The sequence below is a fragment of the Cupressus sempervirens genome, chromosome 4, assembly GCF_028749045.1.
Source record: "Cupressus sempervirens isolate cs-2001-9-10 chromosome 4, ASM2874904v1, whole genome shotgun sequence".
Taxonomy (NCBI): Eukaryota; Viridiplantae; Streptophyta; class Pinopsida; order Cupressales; family Cupressaceae; genus Cupressus; species Cupressus sempervirens.
The window spans coordinates 703,434,892-703,458,798 of NC_143121.1; the positions used below are offsets into that span (position 1 = coordinate 703,434,892).

The 23,907-nt window shown below is 36.1% G+C and overlaps 1 protein-coding gene across 1 annotated transcript in view; it reads right to left on the reverse strand.

Moving 5' to 3' along the window:
- Positions 1-23,170, reverse strand: part of LOC149563201 (hypersensitive-induced response protein 4-like) — a 44,395-nt gene extending 21,225 nt beyond the window's left edge. Inside the window, exon 1 of the mRNA XM_089826573.1 lies at positions 22,917-23,170. Within this exon, the coding sequence (XP_089682699.1) occupies positions 22,917-23,105 (189 nt within the window). The 5' untranslated portion in view covers positions 23,106-23,170. The remainder of the gene's footprint in view (positions 1-22,916) is intronic.
- Between the last annotated feature and the right edge of the window lie 737 nt (positions 23,171-23,907).

Here is a 23,907-nt window from a genome sequence, read left to right on the forward strand (position 1 = left end):
GACCCACTATTGCAGTGGTTGTCCTTGTGCAACCTCTACCCACTACCCACTACTGATCTAGGTGCAACCTCTTCTTGAGCCTCTTGTTCAGGCACTTGCTCTTGTTCTTAGGCTTCCTCACTCTTCTGCTTCTTCCTCTTCTAGATCCTTTGGCAAGGTCTCAAGAATGACAGCGGAGACACTATGTTTCTTCTTCTGCACCCTCCTGCCTTTCTCACCCACTACCACGGTGGTGGTCATTTTCTTTATAGAAACTGAGGGTCCAATTGCAGCCTCTTCTTGAGCCTCTTGTTTGGGTGCTTGCTCTTGTTCTTGGCCTTCCTCACTCTCTGAGGACTTCCTCTTTCTATTCTTGATTTTCTCCTCCCAATGATAGTATTCGACCTCTCTGTCATCCATGTACATTCTCTTTAGGCGCACTGGGGAGGCAGATCCCATTTATGAGTTGTCACCTTTCCTCCTTTCCCCTTCTTCAAAGATGGCCTTTCTAGCAAGGTATACAACAGAAAAGGTTTGGTGACCCAATCCGTAGTCAACTTAATGATGTGTCGAGCACAATGCATTAGATCATATCATTCTCCTCGCAATGCACCTCAGAGTTTAAAATAGGTCTGTCGAAGACTTTATCTTTATTATACAAGGGGTCTAGGATCTTCAAAGAATCCTTGTTCCAAAACTTGTGGTTGATCTACGGCCCTGGGACCTTCTCTGCCAAGATGAGATCCATCTTGCAATAATCCCTGATCCGGACATCATAGTCATCTATACAATGTATCCAATGGTCCTCTATGGAGAAATTGGGTATGAATACCTTGCCTACAATATGCCAAGACATTCTAATGTTGTCAAATTGGGGCAAGCGACAAGGAAATCATCTAGTGGGCAATCTTCCGATTCGACATCGAAAGTGCAAATATCTTGTTTCTACTTCATAGTGATAGGCCATACCCAAGTTTTCCAATGTTTAGTACGGATCTTGTCATATGCAAAATGAATCTGCTTGGCTATCTGAAGGATATCGAGGGAGCTTCTTTGGATGCAAATGTTGAACTAGCCACCCTAATATATGTGAATGTGAATAATTGTATAAAGTAAGCCCCTATTTCGGTCACCCTTGCGGCTACTTCCGCTAACATTCTTTTGGCATAATCTCCATCTAAGGATCTAATAACTGCAAAGATGAAGCAATTGTTCACAATCCTATATTCAATGTTGTCATCCCTGGACTTCTTCTTGACTAGTAGAGGATATACAATGTACAACCATACACCACTATCCGATGGGCTCCCCTTCCTTGTTAGCCTTGGGTATTCTGCCTTAGTGGCGAACAAGTATACAACATAGGAGGTCATGTAAAATCTAGGATCTATCTTTACCAGTCACAACTACTCATCATCTAGGGATTCATTGAGGATAGTACCCCAATCAATGTGAATGTGTAGAATTGTATAAGTAAGCCCATATTTCAGTCACCCTTGCGGCTACTTCCACTAACATTATTTTCGCGTAATCTCCCTCTAGTAATTCGATAACTAAAAAGATGAAGGCATCATTGGTGTTCCCATCCCTCAACTTCTTCTTGACTAGTTGAGGATATACAATGTATGACCATACACCGTTATTTGATGAATTCCCCTTGTCAGCCCTGGGTATTCTTCTTTAGCTGCGAGCAAGTATATGACATAGGTAATGTAAAATCTAGGATCTGCCCTTACCAGTCACAATTGTTCATTTAGGGATTTGTAGACGATAGTGCCCCAATCAATCATGTCGGTCCATGTCTCCAAGTTCCTAGCGGACGGGAGTCCCATTACTCTTCTCAGTAGTACAATGCAAATACCCGATGTCTGAAATCATGTACCCTCAAGTCATATCAATTTTGCCTACTTTCTTACCCTTAGGAGTTTTCTCTATTAGACATTTATTCTACACTAACTCATCAACTTCTTGTTTGTGTTGTTTGTACCAATTAAGTGTTATGTAGAAGATCTTGTAGTCTTGATTTGCAGCAAGGAGGTGGAAGACCCTTTCAATGTTATCTAGTCTAATATCCAAAACAATCTCTCTCATAACATTCTTTGCCACCCTCTCGTCTAGGACATAATTCTCAGCCAAAGCTACAATAAGCTCAGATGATTGCATTGATGTCAAATGGGATGTTGCATTCACTAACTCGTTCTTGATCATTGCAGACACAAACTCAAACCTCTCGTGAGGCTCGTTGCATAAGACGAGGAACTCATTCAAGTTTAGGTGTCTGAGCTTTGTATCTTTAATCTCTAAATATAAGTTCATTAATCAAGACTTGTGTGGGACTCCTTTGTAAGTGAATGTCACCGACTTAGGTGAAATCTTTGTTGCAACTGCTGATGATGAGGATGCCATTGTAATCTGCACGAAACCAATAGATGTCAGTAAGCCATGTGTTTAGAAGGTGAAAAGATTCCTGATGACTCAAAAAGGCCGCAAAAAAAAAACCCTAAGCCCTAGACAAACTAGCTAAAAAGTGCAAAATTTGGGTTTTGCACACATACACAAGTGCGCAAGGTGTGCAAGTGCACTTAGCGATGAGTATGGTTAAAGGGCGAGGTGTAGACATTGTGCACCTACACATGCTCAAGGTGTGCAATATACGCAAGGCTCCATTGCAAAGTATGCACACGTGTGCACCTACACAAGTGCACAAGGTGCGTAGCAGAGATTCTACCTTGCATTATGCGAGAATACAAATATAGTAGACAGTGTTGAGATGTAGGGATGTGCAAGTCCGCAATCGTGGAGGTCGTCAAAGAAAATGAGCTTGTTAGGGCCCCCTCGAGGTATTTATAGGCAGCAGATGGCATGCAGTGCAAGGAGTTCCACACCTGCACAAGTGCACACCTCCGCATTTAGCAAGGTGTGGGGAGTTCTTTGTTTTGTACACCATGCATAAGTGCACAAGGTACACACTTTACCTTTTTTTTACCAAAAAGGACTATTATGACCACCTAAATAGGACAACATTGCCTTTTCCCGACAACTAGACCTAGACCAAGGTACTCCTGCTCTCTAAGGCATCTCGGAAGACACCCTATTTTGAAGAGAAGATTCCCATGACCTAAAATGACAAAAAGGGGGATTTCCATTTCTAAGTAGAAAATGGGGCGCGTGTTGTGGAACTACAACAATTCACCTCTACATTCTTGTTTGAAACTATCATTGCAAGTTACTTTGATCCATATTTTCATTGATATAGCTCATCAAATCTCCAACTCAAGCCATGGAACGCGTACGCTATCACGTGGAAAGATCAATGGTTCAGAGCGCAAAATCGTGTCAAGGAAACATCATCTTTATTTGATCAAACATGTTAACCCTTTCTGTTTATAATTCTATTATAAATTTTCTATCGTTGAATTTGAATATCCAATCGTGAGACAATATATAATACTTGAGTTTGCATCGTTGAATTTGAATTTGCATGAAATTCATCATTGACAATCAAAGTCACTCAATTGAGTTTGTACATCACAAATATGAGAGATGAGGACAATAACCCGTGTCATTCAATGGAGATCTGCATATTAGAATGTGATATATCTCATCTATAGTCATTTACATTCATTTAAAATCTGCATATAAGAATGTGACATTTCTCATCTGTAATCATTGACGTACATTTGAAAATTGCATATTAGAATGCAATATTCGTCATCTAAAATCATTGATATTCATTTGAAAATTGTTTATTGGAATGTAATTTTTGTCATCTATAAGAATTGACAGACATTCATTTGAAATCTGTGAATTGGAATAAATATATGTTAACTATGGTCATTGTCATTCCATTGTATCTTCATATTAGAAAGAGAGATTTTATCTATTGACAAGGACATTGATTCATAAGCATAATGCAAAAATTAATAATATGGTTGATGCCTTTTGTCTGGCTTTATAATTAATTAATTATTATGCAATATACGGAAATAATGGCACGTCAATCTGAAAGGAAATTACATCCTCATGCCTAAATACCTATTATTGAATCTTTATGAGACACTAGTTCAAACAACTGATCAAGAAATATTTTTGGTCGTGAAACTGAAAAGACTAGAAAGTGCTCTAAAATTAATAATATGGTTGATGCCTTTTGTCTGGCTTTATAATTAATTAATTATTATGCACTATACGGAAATAATGGCATGTCAATCTGAAAGGAAATTACATCCTCATGCTTAAATACCTATTATTGAATCTTTATGAGACACTAGTTCAAACAACTGATCAAGAAATATTTGTGGTCGTGAAACTGAAGAGATTAGAAAGTGCTCTAAAATTAATGAACCACTAATATACATGATAAGGACGGACACTAAACTCATTCTCCTGTCAACACTATATCTGAATCTAAAATTAAGAACAAGGAGTTTTAATCCAGATCCATTGCTAAACTGAAGCAGGATAACAGATTTAAAAAATCGTCACCATGCAAATACATCAAAGATTAGTGAAATCATAGAAGGTCATGAACCACTTAGTTAACTACAGAACAGTTGCTAATTAGGGTTCACCATTCCTTGAAGGTTAGAAGACCTTAATGTCAATAGGCAATGGTTGTTAGCCTGATGTTGATTAACTAGACCAAGACTGTTTATTAGAATGTAATAATTGTCATCTATAAGAATTGACATTCATTTGAAATCTGCAGATTGGATTGCAATATCTGTTATCTATCTATGGTCATTGTCATTCCGTTGCATTTTCATATTAGCAAGAGAAAGATGATATCCATAGACAAGGACATTGATTCATAAGCATAATGCAAAAATTCATAATACGATTCATGCCTTTTGTCTGGATTATAAATAATTATTTATTATGCACTGTACAGAAATAATGGCATGTCAATCTGAAAGGAAATTACATCCTCATGCTTAAATACCTATTATTGAATCTTTATGAACCACTAGTTCAACAAATGATCAAGAAGTATTTATGATCAAGAAACTGAAACAAACTAGAAAGTGCTCTAATATTAATGAACCAATAATATGCATATAGGGAAGGACACTCGACTTATTCTATTGGACCTCCTGTCAACACTATGTCTGAATCTAAAATAAAAGAACAAGGAATTTTAGTCTAGACCTATTGCTAAATGGAAGCAGGATGAGAATTAAAAAAATCAAATCATAACCATGCAAATGCATGAAAGGTTAGTGAAATCATACATAATTAATTATATTTCTAAATGAGAACAAATGTATATTAGAAAAGGGTTCATCCCAGAAGGTCATTAATCACTACATTAACAGTCAATAGACAATGGTTAGTAGCCTGATGTTGATTAATAAAACCAAGAGTGTCAATTGGACTCAGTTGTTATAAATCTGATAACACAAGTTAGTGCTAGCATAATTATAAACCTTGTCCAACATGTCACATTGCAAGATGCATGTGAACCAGATATGTAACCCTATCCAGAAGGGTCATGCTAGTTAAGGGGGAACCTAGATGGTGTGGTTGACTAAGAATGATGTAGGTCTTAAACACCAAGATCGGATGGCAATTAGATCTAGGTCTGTATATGCACCTCTCTTGTAGGGTTGTTTGTAGGGTTGGACTACTTCCAATAAGAAGTTGTGCAGAGGACCATTGATCAATATTTGGGAGGTAAAGCACCTGATGATGTTCTACCTCTGTCAAATATGTCAAGAATGATATAAGACTTCCATGATGGAAGAAAGAACAAAAATTCATCTCCCCCTCATGTTTATGTGCTCCTTGAGGGATAAAGCAATCAAATCCAGTTATTTCAATAAAATTATAGATCATGTGAAAGCAGTTGGTTGTGTTAATTGGTTGTTTTCAAGCTTGTGTGAAAGCAATCAATTCTGTTAATTAGTTTATATATTCAAGTTCATGTGAAGGCAGTTTAATCTGTTCGATGCTTATTATTTTCATTCACTTGAAAGTAGTTATATCTGTTATAGAATAGTTTATCTTAATCATGTGAACGAGAATTCCATTTCATTTGAATTATATATGAACGGAGAAAATTTTTAATTTACTAGTTTTATGCTGGATATTGTATTAGAATTTTGTTTATTCAAGTTTAGGATGTTACACCATTTGAGTAGTACTAACCTTGAGTGGGGCTGGGAAGCGAAAGATGTCGTTATGTACTCCTATGCTTGATGAATAAGCTCAAGGTGCTTGTAAAATCTCCCTGTTAGGAATACAGGTTTGGTTAGCACATGGATGTGTTATTTATGTGTTGTATTAATGACAAGTTTTGTCATTGATGACAACATATGTTAATGAGTTCATGACAGACATAGATTTTGTACACGCAAAGGATTATTGGCACAAGGAAGTTGGCACAGAACAGGTTAAGCTTTAGGATTATGTTCACGGATGAGTACAGATGCTACATCTATGTTCGCTTTTGTTTCTGTTGAGTGTTGGAGTAGTTACAATTCATTTGTTGAAGACTGGTAGCAGACCAGTATGCAGAAAATATTGTCAGAGACGGATTTTGGGAAATTGGTTGTATCTTATTAGCCAAGTGGAACAAAGGTTAGTGAGCTTGGATTGTGGTTGAAGACATATTCATGCAGCTATGTTTGTGTTAGCACATCTTTGAAATTATTCTAGAGAGATCGCTAAAGTGAAACGTGTCATATGTTTTACTAGCAGATGACTGTGTTGGTGTAACGTAAGGATCCTTATTGAAGATTGTATTAACTATATTGCAACATGTGGGAACCTTAATGTAACAAGGTTTTAGAAGGCAAATGTGTATGCCTTAGCAAGGCCCTATGTAATCTATTGTACATTGGGGAAGCTTTAACAGGCTGACCTAATCAATTAATTGGGAAGGGTATAAACGAAAGATGTTTTCCTTGGCTAGATATCATAGTGATGATCCATGTATATGTGTGTATGGTGATATAATGGGAGCTTGAAGGTTGGATAATCAAAGCAGAGCAGAGATTAAGTTAGTTAATGGATTTTAGCTTCAAAGGGACTGTATTGGCAATTGAGTTGCAGTATTGGCCAGTTCAATACATTGAATTTGTTACTGATTGTATCGTATTTGGCTCCTAACAGGGTCGCATCCTTTCACAAGGAACTTATATATTAGTACACTATGGGTACCATCCCCACCGAGGTTTTCCCTCCAATCGAAGGTTTCCCTAGTGAACAAATCTTTGTGTCACTGTGCATGGTTTAACTCCTGTTATGCTTCATTGTTTTGGTATTAAAGTTGTATATTATAAGTTAAGGAATAGAAGTTGGTCGCAACTGTTTAAACACCCCCCCCCCCACCCCCCCCGCAAAAAAAAAGTGTGTGGACTTTACTTTCTAACATTTACTACTTCCCAAAAAAAAAAAGTGTGTGGACTTTACTTTCTAACATTTACTACTTTTATGCTAGATATTGAATTAAAATTTTATTTATTATACTTTAGGGTGTTACACCATTCGAGTAATACTAACCTTGGGTAGGGCTAGGAGGCCGAATGGCAGATGTCATGTTGTAATCCTAGGCTTGATGGATAAGCTCAAGGTGCCTTGTATGATCTCCCATGGTGCTACATTATGTGGATAAGTTGTTAGGAAAATCCTTAAGGGAATTCCACATATACGTGATCTAAATTATAATGATACTAGAACTCTCTTTGTAACTTTACTAAGATGATACGCTTATTCACATTTCTTAATGATAATTAACCTAATTACAAGCTCTAAATTATAGATCATTTTTTGTTGACGTCACCTTTTCACAGTATTCAATTTGACGGTCGTTTAACTGTCACCAACAAGCCAGATTGCACTACCGCGACAGTCGTTTGGACGTAAATTTTAACAAATTGTTTTGCTGATCAGACCCCTCGCCATATGCAGTTTTTATTTCATAGTCCAACTTTGGGAGGCCATATCTCAATCATCTGGACTCCAAATCAAGTGCAATTTTTTAAAAATTTTGGCTAGAATTTCCAAAAATTTTCAATGGTGCTATTATTTTCTAGTTTTGGTCCACAGATTTGTCAGAAATTTCAGTTTTTGGCAACTGGACTATCCAATCTTGCATTTTGCAACTTTTAACACTTTGTACGAGCTCATCTGGACACATTTTCAGGTTCTGGTTTTTTTGAAAGTGCATTTTTTTTTGACTACTTTCCAGATCTGCAATTAGATTATAGGCTTGTGTGGACAGAAATACCACTTTCAAAAATAGGTAGTTTTTTGCATTGAATTGCTTTGATTAAACTTCAAAATTGTTATACATCTGAGCTACATTGCTAAGTACCAGATTTGAACTCCAAAAGGAGGCTGTTAACAGCAAAATCAAAAGCCCACTTTTGTCCATTTTGACAAGTGGCCTATTGTAAACGCACTACATATAAAGTGCCAAAAGCATCATTTTTTTGGGAGGGTGTCTTGTGTTCTTGTGTCTCTCTTCCTCTCGTGCTTTTTTAATTTTGCATCATGGGTTCACCTAAAACTCCACTTTTAACTTCACACAACTATACTACATGGAAAGATATTGTATGGAGTAGACTAATGGAAAAAGGTTTAAATCTATATGTTGATGGTACAATTGTAAAATCCACTGATGTTGATGCACAAGTTGATTGGCAAGTTAAAGACAACCAGGCTTTAGGAATTATTAGGAGTTCTGTTCATAGAGATCTCTTCTTCCACATATCCAGCTTTAAGGATACCAAGGGTGCTTGGGACAAACTTGAAGGTTTGTATGGTAAGGTGGATGAGGAAAAGGGATTCCAAATTGAGGATGATCTAATTCTATTGGATTCTAAGAATTTTGACACAATTCAAGACTATGTCAACAAAACCAATGAATTGAGAGTACTACTTAAGGATTGTGGTAATCCCATGAAGGATGATAGACTAATTCATCACATCTTGAAGAGGCTACCTTCAAAGTATGCATCTTTTGTTTCGAGTTACAACACTCACAAGTTGACCATGGGAAGTGCCTTCACTAAGCCTTCATTTGATGCATTTACAAAGATGTTGATGTTGGAACAATCCAAGTTGATAGATATGGGAATTCTCAAGTCATCCAAGTCTACAGCATTGGTGGCTAGTAATGAGAACCAAACAAATCAAGGTGGCAAAAGTTTCACCAACAGCAAGAAAAAGCAATGGAAGCCAAAATCACAATCAGAGACACAACAATCTTCCTCCTCACAACAAGGCAATTCTTCTTCCAACAAGAAGTATAAATTGTTTTGTGCATATTGCAAGAAACCAAATCATGATGAGCATCATTGCAATACTAAGAGATTAGATGAGTTGGAAAACTTACTTAGGAAGAACAAAATCAATGTGCCAAATGCTTCCAAGGATTCAAATCCATCCACTTCAAAGGGAAAAGGGCAAGCATAAATTCTTCAAGGGAATGGATTCTTGACGCGAGTGCCTCATATCATATGGGTTCTTCAAAAGGACACTTTTCTTCATTGAAGCAGTCTAAGGTACCTCACATCTTTGTAGGGAATGATACATAGGTGGAAGTTGCAAGGAAAGGACAAATTGAGATGGAAAATGGAGAGTTCAAAGATGTTCTCTATGTTCCTAACCTTAGCACTAATCTCCTTTCAATTTACGAAATCACACACTATGGAGGTGGCAATAAAGTTGAGTTCCTTCCTAATTCAGTAATGGTGTGAAATCTTAAAGATGATTCATTGATTGCAGTGGGTAAAGTTAATCATGACACAAGGCTTTATTCTTTCTCCCACTTTGTGCCTAAGTCTCCTTCACATGCCTTGTTGACACATTCACAATCACAAAGTAAATTATGGCATGAGTAGTATGGACATCTTACCTTTTGTTATCTTCGTCAACTTAGCTCAAAAAATATGGTCAAAGGTCTACCTGCAATCAACTTTTCTAAGGGTGAATGTTCAACTTGTTCAATGGATATGCATCTAGAAGAGAAGTTTGACAAAGGGAAGTCTTGGAGAGCATCAATTGTTCTTGAGTTGGTTCACACAGTTCTAGCAGGTCCTTTTTCAGTGACATCAGTTAGCAAGGGTCGCTATGTCCTCACTGTCATTATGACTTTTCAAGCTACACATGGATCTACTTTCTTGATCACAAGAACGAAGTATTTGATAAGTTTCTAGCCTTCAAGAGTAATGCTGAGAAGCAATCAAGTAAAGCCATCAAGGTTCTTCGTATGGACAATGAAAGTAGATATATGAACTCAAGACTTAAAGACTTTTGTGAACTTGGGGGTATCGATCTTCATAATCCTGTAGCATTTAGTGCACAAAAGACAAGTGTTGCAGCAATCAGGATTAGAACTCTTAAGTCAATGGCAGGCGATAGGGAAATCATCTAGTGAGCAATCTTTCCATTCTACATCGAAAGTGCGGATATCTTGTTTTTAATTCACCTCATAGTGATAGGCCATACCCAAGTTTTCCGATGTTTAGTACGGATCCTATCATATGCAAAACGAATTTGCCTAGCTATCTAAAGGATATCGACAGAGCTTCTTTGGATGCAATGTTGAACCAACGACCCTAATATATGTAAATGTGAATAATTGTATAAAGTAAGCCCCTATTTCGGTCACCCTTACGGCTACTTTTCCTAACATTCTTTTGGCATAATCTCCCTATAAGGATCTAATAACTACAAAGATGAATGAATTGTTCACAATCCTATATTCAATGTTGTCATCCCTCCACTTCTTCTGGACTAGTAGAGGATATACAATGTACAACCATGCACCACTATCCAATGGGCTCCCCTTCCTTGTTAGCCTTGGGTATTCTGCGTTAGCGGCGAACAAGTATATGACATAGGAGGTCATGTAAAATCTAGGATCTATCTTTACCAGTCACAAATGCTCATCTAGGGATTCATTGAGGATAGTGCCCCAATCAATGTGAATGTGTAGAATTGTATAAGTCAGCCACTATTTTAGTCGCCCTTGCAGTTACTTCCACTAGCATTCTTTTGGCGTAATCTCCCTCTAGGAATCCGATAACTGCAGAGATGAAGGCATCATTGGTGCTCCCATCCCTCAACTTCTTCTTGACCAACTGAGCATATACAATGTACGGCCATGCACCGTTATTTGATGAAATCCCCTTCCTTGTCAGCCCTGGGTATTCTTCTTTAGTTGCAAGCAAGTATACGACATAGGTCATGTAAAATCTAGGATTTGCCTTTACTAGTCACAATTGCTCACCTAGGGATTCACAGACAATAGTGCCCCAATCAATCATGTTGGTCCATGTCTCCAAGTGCCTAGCGGATGGGAGTCCCATTACTCTTCTCAATGGTACAATGCAATACCTGATGTTTGAAATCATGTACCCTCAAGTCATATCAACTTTGCCTACTTTCTTACCCTTAGGAGTTTTCTCTATTAGACATTTGTTCTACACTAACTCATCAACTTCTTGTTTGTGTTGTTTGTACCAGTTAAGTATTATGTGGAAGGAGATGTAGTATTGATTTGCAACAAGGAGGTGGAAGACCCTTTCAAAGTTATCTAGTCTAATATCCAAAACAATGTCTCTCATAACATTCTTTGCCACCCTCTCGTCTGGGACATGAATCTGGGCCAAAGCTACAATAAGCTCAGAAGATTGCATTGATGATGGATGGGATGTTGCATTCACTAACTCATTCTTGGTCATTGCAAACACGAACTCAAACCTCTAATGAGGTTTGTTGCATAAGACAAGGAACTCGTTCAAGTTTAGGTGTTTGAGCTTTGTATCTTTAATCTCTAAACATAAGTTCACTAATCAGGACTTGTGTGGGACTCCTTTGTAAGTGAAGGTCACGGACTTGGGTGAAATCTTTGGTGCAGTTGCTGATGATGAGGATGTCATTGTAATCTGCACGAAAACAATAGATGTCAATAAGCCATGTGTTTAGAAGGTGAAAAGATTCTTGACGACTCAAAAAGAAGGCAAAAAAAACCCTTAACCTAGACAAACTTGCTAAAAAGTGCAAAAATTGGGTTTTGCGCACATGCACAAGTGCGCAGGATGTGCAAGTGCACTTGGCAGTGAGCATGGTGAAAGGGGGAGGTGCAGACATTGCCCACCTACACATGCGCAAGGTGCGCAATATACACAAGGCCTATTTTGGAGCCTTTGGCTATGTGAAAGGGGGTGCGCAAAGTATGCACACTTGCGCACCTGCGTAGGTGCACAAGGTGCCTAGCAGAGATCCTACCTTGCATTATGCGAGGCTACAAAGATTGTAGAAAGTGTGGAGATGAAGGGATGTGCAAGTCTGCGATCATGGAGGTCGTCCGAGAAAATGAGCTTGTTAGGGCCCCCTCGAGGTATTTATAGGCAGCAAATGGCGTACAGTGTAGGGAGTTCTTTGTTTTGCACACCATGCATAATTGCGCAAGGTATGCACTTTACCTGTTTTTTACCAAAAAGGACTATTATGACCACCTGAATAGGACATTGCCTTTTCCCGACAACTAGACCTAGACCATGCTACTCCTGCTCTCTGAGGCATCTCGAAAGACACCCTATTTTGAAGAGAAGATTCCCATGACCTAAAATGAGAAAAAGGGGAGTTCCCATTTCTAAGTAGAAAATGGGGCGCGTGTTGTAGAACTACAACAAGTCACCTCTACATTCTTGTTTGCAACTAGTCATTGCAAGTTACTTTGATCCTAAAGGATCATAATTTCATTGATATAGCTCATCAAATCTCCAACTCAAGACATGGAATAGGTACAATATCACAAGGAAAGATCAATGGTTCATCTAATAGAGTCGCAAAATCGTGTCAAGGAAACTTCATCCTTATTTGATTACACAAGTTAATCCTTTCCATTTATAATTCTATTATAAATTTTCTATCGTTGAATTTGAATATCCGATCATGAGACAATATATAATACTTAAATTTGCATCGTTAAATTTGAATTTGCATGAAATTTATCATTGACAATCAGAGTCACTCAATTGAGTTTGTACATCACAAATATGAGAGATGGGGACAATAACTTGGGTCATTCAATGGAGATCTATATATTAGAATGTGATATCTCTCATCTATAGTCAATTACATTCTTTAAAAACTGCATATAAGAATGTGACATTTGTCATCTGTAATCATTGACATACATTTGAAAATTGCATATTAGAATGCAATATTTGTCATCCATAATCATTGATATTCATTTGAAAATTGTTTATTGGAATGTAATGTTTGTCATCTATAAGAATTGACATTCATTTGAAATCTGTGAATTGGAATGAATATATGTTATCCATGGTCATTGTCATTCCATTGTATCTTCATATTAGAAAGAGAGATTTTATCTATTGACAAGGACATTGATTCATAAGCATAATGCAAAAATTAATAATATGGTTGATGCCTTTTGTCTACCTTTATAATTAATTAATTATTATCACCATAAGGAAATAATGGCATGTCAATCTGAATGGAAATTACATCCTCATGCTTAAATACCTATTATTGAATCTTTATGACACACTAGTTCAAACAACTGATCAAGAAATATGTGTGGTCGTGAAACTGAAAAGACTAGAAAGTGCTTAAAAATTAATAATATGGTTGATGCCTTTTGTCTGGCTTTATAATTAATTAATTATTATGCACTATACGGAAATAATGGCATGTCAATCTGAAAGGAAATTACATCCTCATGCCTAAATACCTATTATTGACTTTTTATGAACACTAGTTCAAACAACTGATCAAGAAATATTTTTGGTCGTGACACTGAAAAGACTAGAAAGTGCTCTAAAATTAATAATATGGTTGATGCCTTTTGTCTGGCTTTATAATTAATTAATTATTATGAACTATACAAAAATAATGGCATGTCAATCTGAAAGGAAATTACATCCTCATGCTTAAATACCTATTATTGAATTTTTATGAGACACTAGTTCAAACAACTGATCAAGAAATATTTGTGGTCGTGAAACTGAAAGACTAGAAAGTGCTCTAAAATTAATGAACCAATAATATACATGATAAGGAAGGACACTCAAATCATTCTCCTGTCAAAGGGTTAATCCTAGAAGGTCATGAACCACTAAGTTAACTACAGAACAGTTGCTAATTAGGGTTCACCGTTCCTTGAAGGTTAGAAGACCTTAATGTCAATAGGCAATGGTTGTTAGCCTGATGTTGATTAATTAGACCAAGACTGTTTATTAGAATGTAATAATTCTCATCTATAAGAATCGACATTCATTTGAAATCTGCAGATAGGAATGCAATTTCTGTTATCTATGGTCATTGCCATTCCATTGTATTTTCATAGTAGAAAGAGAAAGATGATATCCATAGACAAAGACATTGATTCATAAGCATAATGCAAAAATTAATAATACGATTCATGCCTTTCGTCTGGATTTATAAATAATTATATATTATGCACTATACGGAAATAACGGCATGTCAATCTGAAAGGAAATTACATCCTCGTGCTTAAATACCTATTATTGAATCTTTATGAACCACTAGTTCAACAAATGATCAAGAAGGTGAAAAGACTAGAAAGTGCTCTAAAATTAATGAACCAATAATATGCATAATAGGGAAGGACACTCGACTCATTCTATTGCACCTCCTGTCAACACTATGTCTGAATCTAAATTAAAGAACAAGGAATTTTAGTCCAGATCTATTGCTAAATTGAAGCAGGATGACAGTTAAAAAAAAATCAAATCATAACCATGCAAATGCACGAAAGGTTAGTGAAGTCATACATAATTAATTCTATTTCTAAATGAGAACAAATGTATATTAGAAAAGGGTTCATCCCAGAAGGTCATTAATCACTAAGTTAACAGTCCATAGAAAATGGTTATTAGCCTGATGTTGGTTAATAAAACCAAGAGTGTCAATTGGACTCAGTTGTTATAAATCTGATAACACAAGTTAGTGCGAGTATAATTGTAAAACTTGTCCGACATGTCACATTGCAAGATGCATGTGAACCAGATGTGTAACTCTTTCCAGAAGGGTCATGCTAGTTCAGGGGGAACCTAGATGGTGTGGTTGACTAAGAATGATGTAGGTCTTAAACACCAAGATCGGATGGCAATTAGACCTAGGTCTGTATATACACCTCTCTTGTAGGGTTGTTTGTAGGGTTGGACTACTTCCAATAAGAAGTTGTGCAGAGGAACATTGATCAATGTTTGGGAGGTAAAGCACCTGATGATGTTCTACCTCTGTCAAATATGTCAAAAATGATACAAGACTTCCATGATGGAAGAAAGAACAAAAATTCACCTCCACCTCATGTTTATGTGCTCCTTGAGGGATAAAGCAATCAAATTCAGTTATTTGGATAAAATTATAGATAATGTGAAAGCAGTTGGTTATGTTAATTGGTTGTTTTCAAGCTTGTGTGAAAGCAATCAATTCTGTTAATTAGTTTATATTCAAGTTCATGTGAAGGCAGTTTAATTTGTTAGATGCTTATTATTTTCATTCACCTTAAAGTAGTTATATCTGTTATGGCATAGTTTATCTTGATCATGTGAAAGAGAATTCCATTTCATTTGAATTATATATGAACAGCGAAATTTTTTAATTTACTAGTTTTATGCTGGATATTGTATTAGAATTTTGTTTATTCAAGTTTAGGATGTTACACCATTTGAGTAGTACTAACCTTGAGTAGGGCTGGGAGGCCAAATGGAAGATGTCATTATGTACTCCTATGCTTGATGAATAAGCTCAAGGTGCTTGTAAAATCTCCCTGTTAGGAATACAGGTTTGGTTAGCATGTGGATGTGTTATTTATGTGTTGTATTAATGACAAGTTTTGTCATTGATGACAACATATGTTATTGAGTTCATGACAGACAACGATTTTGTACATCACAAAGGATTAATGGCACAAGGAAGTTGGCACAGAACAAGTTAAGCAATGTGAGCTTAGGATTATGCTCACGGATTAGTATAGATGCTACATCTATGTTCGCTCATGTTTCTGTTGAGTGTTGGAGGAGTTACAATTCATTTGTTGAAGACTGGTAGCAGACCCATATGCAGAAAATATTGTCAGAGACGGATGTCGGGAAATTGGTTGTATCTTATTAGCCAAGTGGAACAAAGGTTAGTGAGCTTGGATTGTGGTTGAAGACATATTCATGCAGCTATGTTTGTGTTAGCAAGTCTTTGAAATTATTCTAGAGAGGTCGCTGAAGTGAAATATGCAATATGTTTTACTAGCAGATGGCTGTGTTGGTGTAATGTAAGGATCCTTATTGAAGATTGTATTAACTCTATTGCAATATGTGGGAACCTTATTGTAATAAGGTTTTAGAAGGCAAATGTTTATGCCTTAGCAAGGCCCTATGTAATCTATTGTACATTGGGGAAGCTTTAATAGGCCGACCTAATTAATTAATTGGGAAGGGTATAAAGGAAAGATGTTTTCCTTGGCTAGATATCATAGTGATAATCCATGTATATGTGTGTATGGTGATATAATGGGAGCTTGAAGGCTGGATAATCAAAGCAGAGCAGAGATTAAGTTAGTTAATGGATTTTAGCTTCAAAGGGACTGTATTGGCGATTGAGTTGTAGTATTGGCCAGTTCAATACATTGAATTTGTTACTGATTGCATTGTATTTGGCTCCTAACAGGGTCGCATCCTTTCAAAAGGAACTTATATATTAGTACACTATGGGTACCATCCCCACCGAGGTTTTCCCTCTAATTGAGGGTTTCCCTAGTTAACAAAGCTTTGTGTCACTATGCATGGTTTAACTCTTGTTATGCTTCATTGTTTTGGTATTAAAGTTGTATATTATAAGTTAAACTTAAACACCCCCCCCCCCACAAAAAAAAAAGTGTGTGGACTTTACTTTCTAACATTCACTACTTTTATGCTAGATATTGTATTAAAATTTTATTTATTATACTTCAGGGTGTTACACCATTCAAGTAGTACTAACCTTGAGTGGGGCTAGGAGGTCGAATGGCAGATGTCATGTTGTAATCCTAGGCTTGATGGATAAGCTCGAGGTGCCTTGTATGATCTCCCATGGTGTTACATTATGTGGATAAGTTGTTGGGAAAATCCTAAAGGGAATTCCACATGTATGATGTACATGATCTAAATTATAATGATACTAGAACTCTATTTGTAACTTTAGTAAGATGATACACTTATTCACATTTCTTAATGATAATTAACCTAATTACAAGCTCTAAATCAAAATATAAAGTTGCCAATTTGTATTCTTAACTAAATATAGATCATACCTTTATTGGGAATTCTAGGGCAACCTAGAATGTGTTCTAATAGGGCACATTACACTATAAATGTTTCCATTGTTGATGCATTGGTTTTTTGGCCAGAAACTATGGCAAAGAGATCAACAAGCTGCATTATTTAGGTGGTCAACTCAGCATTGTAGATTGTGGCAACCTAAGAAAGTGTCTAAGATAAAAGAATTTAAATTTGGTAATAAGTATTTTTTGCAGAGGAGCAAGGATTAAGGCAGTTTTATCTTCTCATATTAATCTTCTCAATTCACTTAGCATTTCATTAGGCCTATAAATAGTGGGTGGCTCCCTCCATAATAGTTCAAAATTGCAGAAAAATCATACAAATAATTAATGTGATATTTGATAAGAGTAAGGCAATTTACTCTTCTCATATTGATTTTCTCAATTTACTTAGCATTTTATTAGGCCTCTAAATAGTGAGTAGCTCCCTCCATAGCCAAATCAAACATGATATTAAAGTAAGTTGAGTGCCTTTGGTTAGCCATTTTGGAAAATCTTCAATGCAGATATTGTTAGAGTAATTGAGGCATTATCTAATTATTTATATAATTAGATCCTTTAAGATACTTTTTATCTTAATAGATTCAGCTTTAATTAGCACATGCTGTCTCATACATTATGGTGTCGATACTTGTCAAGCTCTCTTTTAATCTTCCTCTAGGGTTTGCATCTAGGTTTTTATCTTTGTGGCTTTATAAGGGTTCATTGTATTCTATTCAAATCATTTATAAATTAATATCAAATTCCTATTTGGATCAATTTCTCTCAAGGTTGAATAGCATCAATTATGGCTCTCTTCACATGTGATAAGCGTTTTGACTCCAAATGTATTATAAGAGCCATAGGGTTAACTATTAACTCCAGCATTGTGTCAAAGCATCCAATCTATAACTTCCTATTCATTTTTTGAGAGATCCAACCTTGAGGAGAAAAATTGGCTTATCTTCCAGAAAAACATTTTTAGGTTTTCCCCAACCTCTCATTTTGTCAATATTTGTCAATTTTTCAAAAAAAAAAGAAGATTTGACCCTTTCTTTTTTGCAAATTTTTGAAGAACAAATATTCCTATGTTTTGTTCATAGCTCCAAAAACTACTAGGTATTTGTCAGATTTTGCATACAATGAAGAAATTTCGCTAACTCAGATTGGATGCATTGTTTTTGCGGATTGTCTACTAATTAAATTTAACCTCTTTTTTTGCCATAATTTTGCATGCATTGCCAAAATAATATAAAAGATATCATTAAAAAACTACTTCTGACCACTTTCTACTTATGATGGTTTCATATTCAATATTTTGCTCCAGATTTTTGTTATTCTTGGTGAATCATATCTATCATTCCTACTTTTGAGCTCATTTCTTTTCCCCAACCTTGTGAATCATATCTAACATTTCCGCTTTTGAACTCATTTCTTTTCACCAATTTCTCCCATTTTCACAATTCTTCAAGAGTTGGAAAGGTGATTCACAGCTTCTCATATCAATATATGCATATGTCCAAAATATTGCCCAATTATATTTTATTCAACCTTTTTTGTTTGCTAGTCAATTACTTGGACATTTTAGCACTTGGAAAGGACTTGTTTTCACGAGATGTCATCATTAGATCTACTTTATATGCATTCCACTAAGGTTATTTAGGTCTGATTTTATCATTTTGAATAGTTACCATGGGTTTTTTTGTTCATCTTACTATTGTCATCATGGAAAAATGTAATATGAATCTTGTTAGGACAGCATCCTAACACATCTCAATTGGCTAGATCTTTTGCCTTATTTGTATGGGCTCATATCGGACCTTGAATATCCCCACACACTTTGGACTAGACTTTTGGACATACATGGAGACCCTCATATCTCTCCATTCGCAAAAGGAACTTGCAACATGTTGTCTTATTCCCCTTGCATATGCAGATTGTATACCATTTGACAATTATACTTTAGAGGATCTTGAGTATATTGCAAGTCTTGCAATTCCAATGGAACTGAGGCTTGTCTTAATGTTTGTACTCCTCATATTTAGACCCCATCTCAATCTTCATCTTTTGGTGTTCCTAATCATCTTGGCATTGGGACATCATGGCCACCATTGATTCAATGCAGCAAGAAATTCATCTTCTAGACATAGCTACTGGGGATTAACACCTTGCACACATATGCCCTTGTTTGAGGGGACTCAAGTTGCAGATCTAAAGCATTATCTTGAGGATATTCATTTCCTCTTTGCTGACAGCCAGATCATTACTATTAGCCCATCATATTCATTTCTTCAAAATATAACTGTGGGATTTGTATCTTGCAGCCATATTATTCTTGTTTGAGAAGTATTAGATTGCAGATCTGGAAGCTTAGCTTGAGGACATTCATCTCCTCCTCGTTGATAGCAACATTAATATTGTCAATCAACCTTCATTGCCCATGGAGCTTTTTATATAGCAGTTTTTGTAAGTCTCGGATTGACATCTTCTACATTGGTTGGGCAGGTATCTAATTGATTTGTAATGTGGTGCAACGGTGTAGTCATCTTGTTCAACTGATATCGAATGATTGATTCCACCCTCATGAAAATGGTCTCTTCGGGATCATTCTCTTTTTTTCTACGATGACCTTTATTTGCTCTATCATCATGTCCATGCCATCATAGACATCCCTCAAACATGATACATCTAATCAGCAAACCCAAGCATACTCATGATAGGCTCAATGAAATTCATACACATTCCCCACAATCCACCATCATCATCCAAGACCAATGAATGAATTTGATTGCTTCCAAACACCCCATTAATAATCATTGCACCCAATGCTTCTCACACCTTCAGAAGTCATCATATAACAATAGTATGCAATGCAAATCAGGTCTCAACAACCTAGGACTATGATAATAACATATTACAATATATTGTTAATACATTAAAAAATATTATAAATTTATCTACATATTGAACATGGCATAAATAAAAGTATATAAATAAATTAAATTTACCTTCAAGAATTCCAATCTCCCAAAAGTCCTAATAATTGCTTGTGACATTTGATGATTTGTCACAAACATCTAGATCTCCTCACACTCATGGCATATTTCTTTCACCCACTCTAATTGATTGTCAATTGTTTGCATCACCAAGTCAAGCGTGTGTTTAATGCATGATATCTTTGCTCTACCCAAGTACATGTAGCCCTACAATTTTTTGCATTGTCCATAATGCCTTGGACCACATTCTCATTACCCACCACCTCTATTAACTCAATGAAGATTTTAGAAATAAACTCTAGAACTTTGATTTGCCCCTCACAATCAACCATTCACAAAAACATTGCCACTTTGGGGGACTCTATAATAAAATTTATTAATGGACAGATTTTGCAATCTTTCCATTCATGAAAAACAATAGAGACTCCTAATCAACCCAAGAATCTCTAATTGGTTTCAGTGATGTCTCCACAAAATTCTTCTTTTTCAACAATAAGGTGGTGTGCGCCTTTCCGTACCCAGGACTTCCAAAAACAAGAAGCGCAATATTGATTGCCAGCATCATTTCCCGCCAATATGGTGATTTCACCAAGTTCAAAGGAAGACCACAATGTGTAATTTTTTCTTCCACAATAACTTTTGTTTCCATTTTAAATTCCTTATCCAATGGAATTCTTTTGCGAATGTGAATTTCTACTTCATCTTGTGTACAGGGTATTTGCAAGGAGGAATTTCAGGAGGCTATTGCTGAATCCAAGATATATCTTAAGGGATGTCATGATTAAGAGGCTGGTAGGATTCCAGCTTTGATAGCATTGTAAAAAAGACTAAACTATCATCAAAAGATCATGCACTTTTCCTCGTAAACATTTTGTCAAACACTTGGCAGGCTTCCTTATGAAGTTTTCTTATGCAATTTTGGTATGACTGACATACATTCGTTAATGAAAGACGAGCTAAAATTCTGATAAGAAAATCTGCAACAATAATTCTGCAAACACAGTTATTTAAACAATCCAAGTCTGGCCTTGTTTATTATCATGAAAGTCTGTCATACAATATAGAACTCTGAGAATGATTTTGAACATAAACCTGAATATAGATGTCTCAAAATCTGCAGGTCTATCATCAGCTACAGAGTTTCAGGAATTGTATCAATCCTACACAGGGCATTACTGTTACACTCAGATTTCTCAAACAGTTTCCAAACCAAATAGAATTCCTGCCATTTAACAAGGACAATTCTGAACTCTTCCAAACCAGGGCAGAACTGAAGCTAATCCCGCCCTAATTATTGAGCCTTTAAATGGACTTCTGAACATAACCAATGACTTCTAAATGTGCACTTCCTTGCAAATCACTATCTTCAATGGGTGCCTTAAACTCATGCAATTACTTGTAATAATACTGAATCAAAATATTGCAAGATCTGGAACTGAATATAACTGTTTGCACTATCAATTAAAATTCTCTTATTAGCAGTACCATACAAGTTGCACCTAGCAGTGAAATACACAATAACACATATAATGGAGTAGCTATGGTTTGGCCTATGAATCCTTCAATAAAAAGATGCAACTCCCCTATAAACATCCAGAAGCCTTCACTCCAGATTTGCAGATTGCACATTTCTCCATGTTTTACAATAAGATAGCAATGGTGGCAGGGCTGTAGTAGTATTCTAGAAAGGTGCTATAGCCATACTGTAAAGAGTACAATAGCTAGCAGCCCTTGTGACATTTCCCCCAAATATGAAAAAAATATATATATATTTCTCTATCTGCCTGTAACCCATTATTTTCCTTTCTGAAAGAGTTCCAAGTTTCTAAAATCTTCGCAATCTGACGATTGAACTGTAACTGTGATTGCTGTTAAGAATTCACCAAAGGTTGAGTTGGGTTTTTGTCCAACCAACCATATTACCTAAGAGTTTTCATCCTAGAGTACGCTAAACCTAAATTAAAAACTCTACAGAATTCTCTTAAAAGAAATATCATATCCTAGATCTCCGAATGATTTGCTGTTATCTCTTTTAAAAGGTTCAGTTGAATCTTGTAGAAAGATCTGATTCAACCTACTTGAAGCTTCTAAAAGATACTTCATTTAGTTAAATGACTTCAGAATATTTAATTACTTTTTAATGAATTAATGAGAGATGGATTGCTGAAAGAACGATTAGCATATTAAATACTCCATGTATTTAATCGAGAAAAGAAAGAGAATTCCCTAATCATATTGAACAGCGGAAAAAGCATATGCATAAACTGGTGAAACCCAATCCAAGCAATGTGAGACCAATTTGACAATGGCGAAGCCCAATTCAAACGCAGTATGATCTATGATCTCATTCAATCAAAGTAAAACTCAATTCAATAACACAAACCCCAAATCATTTTAATTGAAATGCTAACTCACTCCTCGAGAAAAGAAAGAGAAATCCCTAATAATATATAACGGTGGAAACCCCATACACATAAAATGATGAAACACAATTCATGCATCGTGTAACAAATTTGAACACGGCGGTGCCCAATTCAACATCCATAAGCCACTGACCTCGCCCATTCAAGGTAAGCCCAATTGAAGAGAATCCAAACCCGAGTCAATTATACTAACCCGGTAAATGAAAATATAAAACATACCTTTGTTTTGGTCTCAACACGGACGTCCAGGGATTGAAGGCGAGTAGACAAAGTGCCAGCGAGCCATTCTCCCACACAGGGATTCACAAAGTGCAGGCCTGGCTCTGCAAGCTTCACAAAGCGACCCCACTTCTCAATAATTCCCACAGTCGCCTGACCAATACACACCCAACCCAGAAAACTACCCATTTCCAAATTTCAGCTCTTACACCTTCAAAATTCTGAGCTCACAGAAAATATGGCTCTCCTCGGGTGTGGTATTCTCAGTTATAATTACTTTTAAAACGGCTGAATTGTGGCGTTGGCGCGTACAGATTGCTTTTACGACTCTCTCCGTGGCAGTCGCGGATCTCGAGAGTAAAGAGAAAACAGATATTTTGCCAAAGTTGACAAGACTGAATTTATATTTTAGTTGGTCCCTATGAGCGGCAATTTATATGTGCATCAAGGTAAACATTTGTTATGGGACAGCCCCTCTAACTAAATCACTTTTGGAAAACAATGTTTTCCTATGCAAGGTCGGGGGATTATTTTACCTATTGATTTCCGGATGGCTCTTTCCTTTGTAATTTGGTGGTGTAATTTCACCAAGTTTCTTGGTTGCATACATTCATCGAAGAGTAGGCTATAACAAGAGACCATTGCGTCAAAGTTTCTGGAATAGAGAGTTAAAAGAGATATATTTGTTGTAATTAATGTCGATAGACATTTTACAATAATAGAAGGGGTGGAGTGGGATGGTGTGAGTATGTTAATGTTAACTTTTTATTTTTCTAAATTAAATTTGACAACCATTGATAAATCAAAAGTTTTAATCTTATTATAAATAATATATATTTTTTAAAATAATTTAATAAATACCACATAAAATATTTATTTAAATTATAATATTTGGAAATATAAATCATCTTTTTTTTAAAAAATTAAAATAAAAAATTTAAGTCAATAAAAAACTAAATGTAGTAGCCAATAGTGGCATTTTGTGATGGTT